Here is a 9,798-nt window from a genome sequence, read left to right on the forward strand (position 1 = left end):
AAAGTGCTCATTTAAGGTGGATGAGGGCTTCGTCGCATTCCTTTGTCCATTCAAATGTAGCTTCTTTGCACAGAAGCTTGAAGAGGGGGAAGAGCATGCTGAGAAGACTTGGCTATGAAGCGAGATAGTGATGTCAGCATACCGTTTAAGGATTTGATAGATTTCTTTGAGTTCGGCGTGGGAAACTTGGAAAAGGCCCTGCACTTGTCGAGGTTGGCCTCAATTCCATGCTCGGTGTAGTCAGTACAGATTCGCCACTTTCTATTATTCTTTTTAACTAATATCTTTCCATTATTCTTTTTAACTAATACAACATTGGACACCTAAGTGGTGTACTTGGCCTCCGATATAAAATTTTCCTCTAGGAGGTCTTTTACAGTTACTTCGGCCGCAACCGTCTTCTCTGGGGACTGTTTCCTCCTCCGTTGGGTAACAACTTTGCAGGCGGGATCTATAGTCAAATAATGGTAGGCGACCTCAGGGTCGAGACTGGACATCTTTGTTGCACTCCAAGCGAACATGTCAGCATTTTCCTAGAGACATGCCTTTAGCTGTTTCCTCTTCAGGTCAGGGAGGTTGGCTCCAATCTTTACTCCACTGTTTGGATAATCACTAAGGGGGATGAGCTCAAAATCTCCATCAGGAATAGGGCGCAAGGGGTCCTCAACGGTTGCTGATGAGGAACTCCTTGCCTCGAACCGGTCTTCAGCTTCTTTGCAGAAGCGATTGTCTAAGTCGACGGTGTTGACATGCGGCAACGACTTCTGGGTCTCAAAATTGGCGGGCAGTGTTAACTTGGAATCCGGATGAGGTGATACCTTAATGGAGTTGAGGCCCTTAGATGCTTCCTAAAAGCATCTCCGGGCAGCCTCGATATCTCTGTGCAAGGTAGCTACCTGTCCTTTCGTAGTGTAGTACTCCATTTTGAGATGGGCAATTAAGGGTACCGCTATTAGTTCGAGAAGACTGGGACGTCCGAAGATGCGCTGATAGATCGATGGGTGGTCGACAACCAAGAATTAGACTTTTATGGCCCTAACCGTCTCAGTTGTTCCAAATTATACGATCATTTCCATGAACCCCCAAGGCTTGGTCACAACACCATTGAATTCTTGTAGATCATAGCCTACGTATGGAGTAAGATGGATCTCGTCCAACTGCAGGGTGGCGAACAGTTGTGAGTACATAATATCTATCGAGCTGCCCTAATCGACCAAGATGCGACAAACGTCAAAGTTTGTCATCCTGGCCCTGATGAGCAAGGGAATGGTAGCGTTGGGAGATCCCCAGAGGACTTCCTCCTTGTAGAAGGAAATCGGGGTTGAACTTCCCCAAGCCTGGTCCAACGTAGCAATTTTTCCCGAGCTCGCTTAGGTGGGCTCCTCGAATTTACGTTTTACCGAGCTGACCGTCAATTTGTTGAATTCTCCGCCAGAGATAACCATTGCGGACAGAAATGACTCCCAAGGCCTGTGGGATGAGAAATATGTAGGAACATCCGCCCAGTCGGGGATGTTGAAATCCTCCGGTCGTGTAATACTCATGGTGACCTGAAGAGCAAGAGCATCGTCGAACGAGGGTTTCTCCTCAGCGATAGTCTTTGTTTCTTGGGGAGCTTCTTTCTTATTGGCTTACTGCTTGAGGTGCCCCTCCCGAATGAGTATCTCGATCCCATATTTTAGATGGATGTAGTCCTCCGTGTTATGCTCGTGGCTCTTGTGGAACCTGCAATACTTGGATTTGTCGACATTGGTTCGAGCAGGCAGTTGCTTAGGGAAGCGTACCTCGGTTGTCTTAAATTCTGAAATGACGTACTCCGTTAGAATGCGACCGCGGGAGGCATTTAGCAGGGTGTAGACGTGGAACTTTCCTAGAGGACCTTTATAGTCCTGGGCAACACGGGATCTGTCCTCCCTCTTCATCTCAAATCTTCGGCGATATCCCTCTTCTTGCTTCGCGTTCTTGGCATTCTTTTGATGCCTAGAGTCTCGAGTTGTGTGAGCAGCTTCTTTTTCTTCATACTGAATATAAGCTTGAGCCTTAGGGAGGAAAGCGTCGAGCGTGGCGGGCGTCTCTATGCCCACAGCCTTAGCAAAGTCAGAACAAGGACGGAGACCTTGCTCTAGCAAGTATTTCATCATATCATACGAGGTGGACACATGCACAACCTCTTTGTTGAATCTTTCAATATAGGCCCTGAGCGACTCGTCCTTGCCTCGGATGATGGCCTCCAAGGTGGCTTTAGAATTGGGGTGTCAGCGTGAGGCAGTAAAATGTCGTGGAAAAAGTCGGCCCAGACCCTTCTAGGAAGTGATAGACTCATCTGGTAGGCTCTTGTATCAAACTATTGCTCCTTTGCGAAGTGTCGTCAGGAACACCATGCACTTGACCGCTCCCTAGACTCCATTGTAGTCAAGGAGAGCGTTAATATTTTCAATATGCTCGTCTGGGTCCGTCATTCCATCATAGGTACCCAAAATATGAGGTTTCTCCATCCCGATGGGCAGGGGTGTCTCCATAATAGATTTGGACAGGGGGGCGCGACGTTCCTCTTCCTCGTAACTCCAAATAGGTGACAGGGAAGGAGTGTAGCTATACCTTCTATGCCGAGGACGGTATGTTGGTCGAGGGGAAGGCGTTCTAGCGCGCCCCTTTGGTCGGGGTGATGGAGTGTGCCGGTGAGAACGATGGTTCTCCTTGCTTTTCTTGGCAAGGGTAGATCGAGGTTCACGCCGGGGAGGAGAGTGGTGGCGCTTCCCGGTCGCCAAGGCTTCTGCTCTAATGCCCCAATTTTGTTGTTTTGTTGACGAATTAAGGCATCTGGTTCAGAGTTGCGAATATGGCAGTCACGGTCGGATCAGCATTGGGCGGCGCTGCGTCCAAAGGGATGTCGTCGGGGACAAAATCTTGATGGTTCTTGCCGCTGGTAGTCCTATGACGGCAAATGGTGGCGTCACCTATATCATTTGAGGAGGAAGATGCGGTATGAACATCCTGGAGGTGCATGTTGTTACCGTCTAGAGGCGGCGCAATTTGGTCAACATCAGTCTTGTTAATCAGATTTGGGACAGTGTTATGAGTAAAAAGATTCTCGTTGTTGTTGGCCATTGAATAGGGTAATTAAGAAGCTTTGGTTTCTGAGTTCTTTGATGTGAAAGAAACGATCAAGAAGATGAAAGAAATAGAAACGGGGAAGCCGGAGTTCCCACAAACGGCGCCACTGATCTTTACAGGTCATAATCGATTGGTCTGCTGCAACGGCGTGATTTTCGGTGATGGTTGAGGAGAAAAAGGGGTTGTACCTGCAAGGCACTCCGATGCCAAAGTAAGAACAGGAGCAACTGTACAACAGAAAGTATAAGTTTGAGAGAGAGATGCAATACCTTACCCTCTTGGTGGTGAGGGCTATTTATAATGTTCTCCTTAGTGCGTGGTTATTGGTCACGATGTTTTGGGCTAGGGGTGATTCCAAGGTCCAAAATGTAGGTGACGGTTATATTAGTCCTTGTCCATCCATGCCGAACGAACTAGCTGTTGGCAAGGACGGGAGTATCAACGTGCTCGAATGATCCTTTATTGCGAAATAGTCATCGTTCGCGCGTGCTCGATAGGCGGGCAAGAGGGAAGTCTCTGTTTGCCCGAGTGTATGGGCCAATGCTTATTGAGCCAGATCTACAAATAAAAGTGGATTGGGCCAATTCTAAAGATTGGACTAATCCAAAACAATATGTTATCAGTATTCAAGATAACTCATATTTTCATAAAGGACCATATTTAGACAAATAAATTAGCCAATGCGAATTTCTTGTTGTTGATAATGAATATGGTGGTACTCTCATCCTATTTGTCCTTTTGAAAATTTTATGAAGAATATGTTAGACATGTCCAAATATAAATTTTGTTAATTTTTTGATGAGTAAAGGTTATTTTTTCCATATTCTCTCTCTATTTTTCCTTTTTTATTCAAAAACTTGTCTTTATTAAAAATTTGTGTTTTAGTTGTTATAATTATCTTTAATTTTGTTTTTAGTTTCTATCTAATTATCTTTAAGGATTTAAAACATGAAATTTTATAAATTAGACACTATAAAGTAATACCAAAAAAAACTTATTCGAAAAGAAAATTAACAACTTAGGCAATACTATGTCCATTATTTCTATTCTGCCAATATTCATCTTCCCAAACTTCTACTTGTCTTGTTGAATTAGCTTTTCTCTCTAAAATTTCTTGTATGGTCAAAGAATCATATGGAGGAAGAATGGTGCATGGATTTGAATCACTAGGAGACATAACCATTGACTCTTCCATGAACTTCCTATGTGTACCATCATAATCACATGCCATTGTTTCTGAGCAAAGTTCCTCAGCTCCTTGAGGTATAGTTGGTTTGAATCTCAAAAGCTTTGCATATCCATTAAGAAGATGGAACATGTAATCATATATATTGTTCATGGCTAAGTCCTCTTGCATGAATTTGCTAGCAGCTTTTCCTATTGCTTGTGCCTGATAGGTAAATTTTACAAAATATAATATGTTTGATGTAATGCAAAATAAATACAATGAAAGAAATAATTTAATTTTTTTTTTATATATAAATCACATATCTTCTACGCACAACAGCAGAAACCAATCCCTCAATGAAAGAGAGATACCTTATCGGTATAATTGTTGCCCCATTCCACAGCAAATTTAAGAGAGGTGCATTTAGTATTGTCTCTAATGGGCCAATAGTGTTGCAATGGAACCATGCCTCTCATGAAAAAATCATAGTAATTGGGTCTTACATATAATGTCATGGAATCACATGCCAAAATGTATTTTTCACTCACTGACCAAGCAATTCCTTCTATGTATATCTTGTACCTATACAAAACCATCAATGCACATATCATCACTCTCTCCAACATTGACCAGAAAAAAATATGTAAATTAACATTGAATCTCTAGCAAAAGATATATTTGTATTACCTATGGGTACATTGATTTGCTAAGTTGGATTCTTTGTAACCTTCGTTGGTTTCTTTAGCCCAATCCTTGACACAAACATAAATACAATGAGTTAATATTCCTTTGATGTGAATTGGAAGAAAAACATATTGCAAAAATGACTGAAAAATACTTGTATGTATATGTGATTCTTCCAATCATTCTCTGATGAAACATTGCATGTCAGAAGATCATTCCTAGTTGCAGCAACAGTAGGGTTCCCTTTCCAATAAGCATAAGGTACTCTATCCTTCCACTTGATCCTTTTGTTTCCTTCTTTTATATCTTTCATGATTCCATTCCATGGCTTTATATTTATCTCAGCCCTATTCAAATATTATTATTACTTAAACATTGCTTTAAAAATATAATAAAGGAAGAAGTGAAGTTAATTTCGCACTTACCATCCCCAAAAAGACCAATCAGGAAAAACGATATCCAAACTCGATTGATCAGAACAATATCCAAACAAAGGCGGCGGCGAAGCATTTGGGCCTTGAAACTCATCCGACCGAATAACAGGTCTATCTTCGCAATCGAACATTAGTTCTAAATCAGGTATCTTGCCAGGATACAACCTTAATAGTTGCACAATACTCCACAAAGTGAACACATCTCTTGTGTGAAAAGATTTCATATACTTCTCTACATATAGTTTTCCGTCCACAATCACAGCCTTAAAGTTTGCTGTTCTTCTTCCTCCTTCCAGCATTTCTCTTGTGATCCCTATATCTTTCCATGGCTTTAGATCTTCATGGATCCATCTAAAGTATGAGGGACAAACATGGCTATTTTGATTTGTTGGGTAATGTTTTGTAGGGTAGTAGTCTCTTGGACATGTTTGTTTCTCAGTCTTGTTCCCTTTGGTGCATCTAAGTGGATACTCTTGTTCTTTGTGTATGTTTGTGTGGATGGATGAAGGGTTTTTATTTCGAACAAAATCACCTGAAAATATATACTTAAAAAATAATTGCCAAATTAGTTTCTTGTTAAAATACAGTTTTATAAACAGTGCAAGAAGAATGATATTTTGTTTTCCAAAATTGCATGCTGTATGATTATGCATGAAACTCACATTATTGGAAGGTGCAAAATAACAAAAAGCGGCTACTAAGCATAAAACAGCAACCACAGTGGTGGTAACTGCTGCAACTTTTGCTTCCTTGGAGAACCTCTTCTTATGATTAGATTTAGAACCTCTTCGAAATAGTTTGAGATATGTTTTAGTGTACTTGTTCATGTTTGAGTTCAATCAATCTAGCTTCTCTAATTCTTGTGTGTTGCTGTTATTATCTATGAGAGACTTATATATGCATGAGAAACTCGAAAATTAAATAGGACAAAGGGTGTTGAAAGAGAGAGGAGTTATGGATGTAAAATGAATATGGTCCCTCTATTCTTAGAGTTTTATTGTTCTTAGTTTAAGTCCACTAAGTTTGGGTGGGTGAGTCTAGTCTATGGAGGTGACTTATTCAAAACAATTTAGGTCTAGTTAATAAACTAATTGATAATTGATAACAAATAAGTTAATTTGTTGAATTTGTAGTGTTTCATAAAATTTAAATTTAATTACACTTTTAAATTTAAACAATTTTATTCTCCTCATATTTTTTTACTTCAAATTAATGACAAGTTCATTTTTAAATGATTTGTCATTTGTGAAACGTATCTTTTAGAAGTTAAGAGATGAAAAATATATGAGACATGTCGATACAAATTGATATCTCATCACTTTTTTACTGGAAAAAAAAAAAAGTTAGAAGGAGACCAACAATATTTAAATTTAGGGTTAAATATGTTTTGGTTCTTACAAAATAATTAAATTTGACTTTTAGTCTTTATAAAAAAAAAATCATGTTTTAGTGGAAATAGATCACCTCCAGCAATCTTCCAGCTGCCCATCTCTCCTGTGTGATACCTGGCCGTTGGATTAAATCTAACGGTTTGATCTTTTCAATTATTTAATGCAAATCTTTTGCTTTCTGTTATTGGATAAATCAGAAGGTTAAAATTAAGGCAGAAGGGGCTGGAGGAAGAAAATAGCAGTAGAGGATCCAGATCCATGTTTTAGTCTCTACACAATTATTTATGCACGTAGTTTTAGTTTTTATAGAAGGACGAAAACGTCACGCAAAAATAATTTTATAATAAGGATTAAAATATGACATTTTTTATTGGGATTAAAAGTCAAAATTGAGATATTTATAAGGACAAAAAACATATTTAACCCTTAAATTTAAAATAGAAATTTTAGTTTCGTGAATGAGGTAAAATTAGAGATCAAAATTATAGGTGTATCTAAGATCTCTTGCGTAAAGTGGACTAATATTTGTAAACATAAGAAGAAAGGTGGTCTTGGTATTCAGGATTTCTGTTTGGTTAATTTGGCCCTTTTGAACAAGTGACACTGACAACTTATCTCGGGTGCATTGGCTCTTACATGTAATATTTATTTGCAAGATATAGTGTCCTTACTATTTCCTCCTTTATGGAAGGTACATCTTCCATCTTTCATCCGACATCTTCTTGGTGGGAAGGTGTGTCCCTCCTTGAGTCCAAAACTAAGGAGTCTTGTCATTGGGTTTATGGCCAACCTTCATAAGAAAATGGGAACTGGCCTTCTTAGTTCTTTCTGGAATGATTTTGGATTGAGACCACTCCTCTCAGACTCAGGTTCCCTAGGCTCTTTACTATCTCTAATTAGTAGGCTCGGCCCATATGAAAGAGTAGCGTGTTGAGAATGGGACTTTGTTTTGGGATCTGAGGTGGAGGAAAAAATTTCTTTTTGATTGTGAGCATGAGATGATTGTCAACTTCCTATTCTTTGGATATTGATAACTGGAGGTGGCACCATTCTTAGGACACTGTTTTTTCAATTATTGCGGCATATTATGACCTCCTTAAGAATGATTTTCTATGTGATCTTTAGATTAATCATGTGGACTTGGTTCTTCCTCTCATTTAAGGTAGTTAGACCCCCTTCTAAAGTGGTTGTGTTCTCTTGAAAACTTCTTCAAAATAAGGTTCCTACCAGAGAGAACATGCTTATACGAAGGATCCTACTGAATCTTGAAGAATTTTCTTGTCTAGTGTGTAGGGCACTCGATTCAACTTTTCATATGTTTGTGACCTATAGGATGAAGAGGTCCATCTAGTATAGGGTTTTTAGATGTTTGCGGATGTTTTTTGCTCTTCCTATGGATCTTTAGTATTTTTTTCTAAATGTTTATTCCACTAAAAGGTGTATCTTAGATTAGGGGTGCTCTTTTATGATATGGAACTCAATTGCATGGTCACTATAGAATTTTCATAATGATATTGTGCTTTCAGGTTCTTCTACTACTCTAAAGGATGTGGAAGAAAAGAATATTTTCTTAGTATGAAAAATGGTATCTTGTTAGGTCAACAATGATCAATCTTGATGAATCCAGGATCATCATCAATGTGGGAAGCGCGTGCGACATTATGTATGCATAAATTTTTAGAAGCTTGGACTAAAAAGAGAGAAGATATCGTCGTACAAGAGATCTGACCTACATGCCTTCAACGACACTATAATTCGAACTTGGGGATATATAATGTCGATAATAACCTTGGAAGAAGGGAGAGATACCAGGGCGGTGGACATGCAATTCCTAGTGATTCCATGTAAAAGGGTTTACAATTGCATCCTAGAAAGACCTTTCCTAACAATGTTGGACGTGGTGGCCTCTCTGGTCCACCTCAAATTAAAGTATCACAGTATCCATTATGAGTCGGTAACAATCTACGCCCACTTGTCTGGAGCATGAAGGATAAATAAAGCCTTGAAACACTATCAAAAAAAGAAAGACAAAGAGAAGTCAACGCAGATCAATGTAGCCTCTTCAATAAGCACCCAGAAAGGGTGCATCTTCCATTACCTTATACTCATGTAGTACTATCTTTTTCAAAATAAATGAATATAGTTTCACTAAATTCTCTTCTTTATGATTGTAAATGATATGCACAAATCAGACGTGTTGTCGCAAATTGATAACACGATTTTATATCGCATATTTAGCTTAAAATCCATAAGTATTATTAGCATTTTCTTTTAATTTTATTGTTTTATTATGATATTACACGAGTATTTGCGATGTTTCAGGTTTTGAGTTCATATCGAGACTATCTGTGAAAAGAAGAAGAAATGGAGCTAAAATCATTATTATTTATTCTTAAAAGATGAAAGAGAGGTGTTGGAGTAATAAAGGGGTGTAAAAGAAGACCCAATTATGCAAGGATGCAGGCCCAGCCCGCGAAGGAGCCAAACATGACCACTTCAGCACGTGGAGACGCCCATCTCCAACGTCTCCCTGCTACGTCACCAATAGGAGACGCCCGTCTCCCACCTTCCCTAAAGATTCTCCACTTGAGACGCATGTCTCAAGTCCGTTACTTGGTCTCCCCAAAAAGTGGAGACGTGCGTCTCCGAGTCCTAAGTTAAGAAGTCCCTATCTTCAAAAAAACGTAGACTGCAGAACCTCACCTATAAAAGGAGGCTGATACTTCAGTTCTCCGGGTCCGAAATTTTGCTAACGAAGTGCTGCCAAATTCGTTTCTCAAGCATTTTATTTTTCTCCGCATTTTATTCATTTGCTTACTTTTTCTCATAACAATTTCTACACCGGAAATTGTTGTGAACCTTTTATAGATCTAGCCTTACGTTAGATTTATTTTTATTTTCTTTGCCTTTAAATTTTACGCCTAATAATTTCTGAAGAACGATCCAGCCGATCTGTGGCGGAAGTTCGAGTACTCCAAGATCCAGATATATTTCAGATTAATTTTAT

General features: G+C 39.3%; 1 protein-coding gene across 1 annotated transcript; it reads right to left on the reverse strand.

Moving 5' to 3' along the window:
* Positions 1-4,092: 4,092 nt before the first annotated feature.
* Positions 4,093-6,248, reverse strand: LOC131635781 (uncharacterized). The gene is made up of 6 exons (XM_058906425.1): positions 6,063-6,248; positions 5,392-5,945; positions 5,121-5,313; positions 4,970-5,034; positions 4,654-4,864; positions 4,093-4,504 (listed from the first exon to the last, which is right to left on the reverse strand). The coding sequence occupies exons 1-6, from the start codon at positions 6,225-6,227 to the stop codon at positions 4,133-4,135; spliced, it is 1,560 nt and encodes a 519-aa protein (XP_058762408.1). The 5' UTR covers positions 6,228-6,248; the 3' UTR covers positions 4,093-4,132.
* Positions 6,249-9,798: the final 3,550 nt, after the last annotated feature.

Source organism: Vicia villosa, unplaced genomic scaffold (assembly GCF_029867415.1).
Source record: "Vicia villosa cultivar HV-30 ecotype Madison, WI unplaced genomic scaffold, Vvil1.0 ctg.001544F_1_1, whole genome shotgun sequence".
Taxonomy (NCBI): domain Eukaryota; kingdom Viridiplantae; phylum Streptophyta; class Magnoliopsida; order Fabales; family Fabaceae; genus Vicia; species Vicia villosa.

Excerpts from the sequence above, each read along its gene's own strand:
- LOC131635781 (XM_058906425.1), bottom strand. The coding sequence starts at position 6,227 with ATGAACAAGTACACTAAAACATATCTCAAACTATTTCGAAGAGGTTCT. Across the intron at positions 5,946-6,062 it reads ATTTTGCACCTTCCAATAAT|TATATATTTTCAGGTGATTT; the intron begins GTGAGTTTCATG and ends TTATTTTTTAAG. Across the intron at positions 5,035-5,120 it reads AGAATCACATATACATACAA|GATTGGGCTAAAGAAACCAA; the intron begins GTATTTTTCAGT and ends GTTTGTGTCAAG.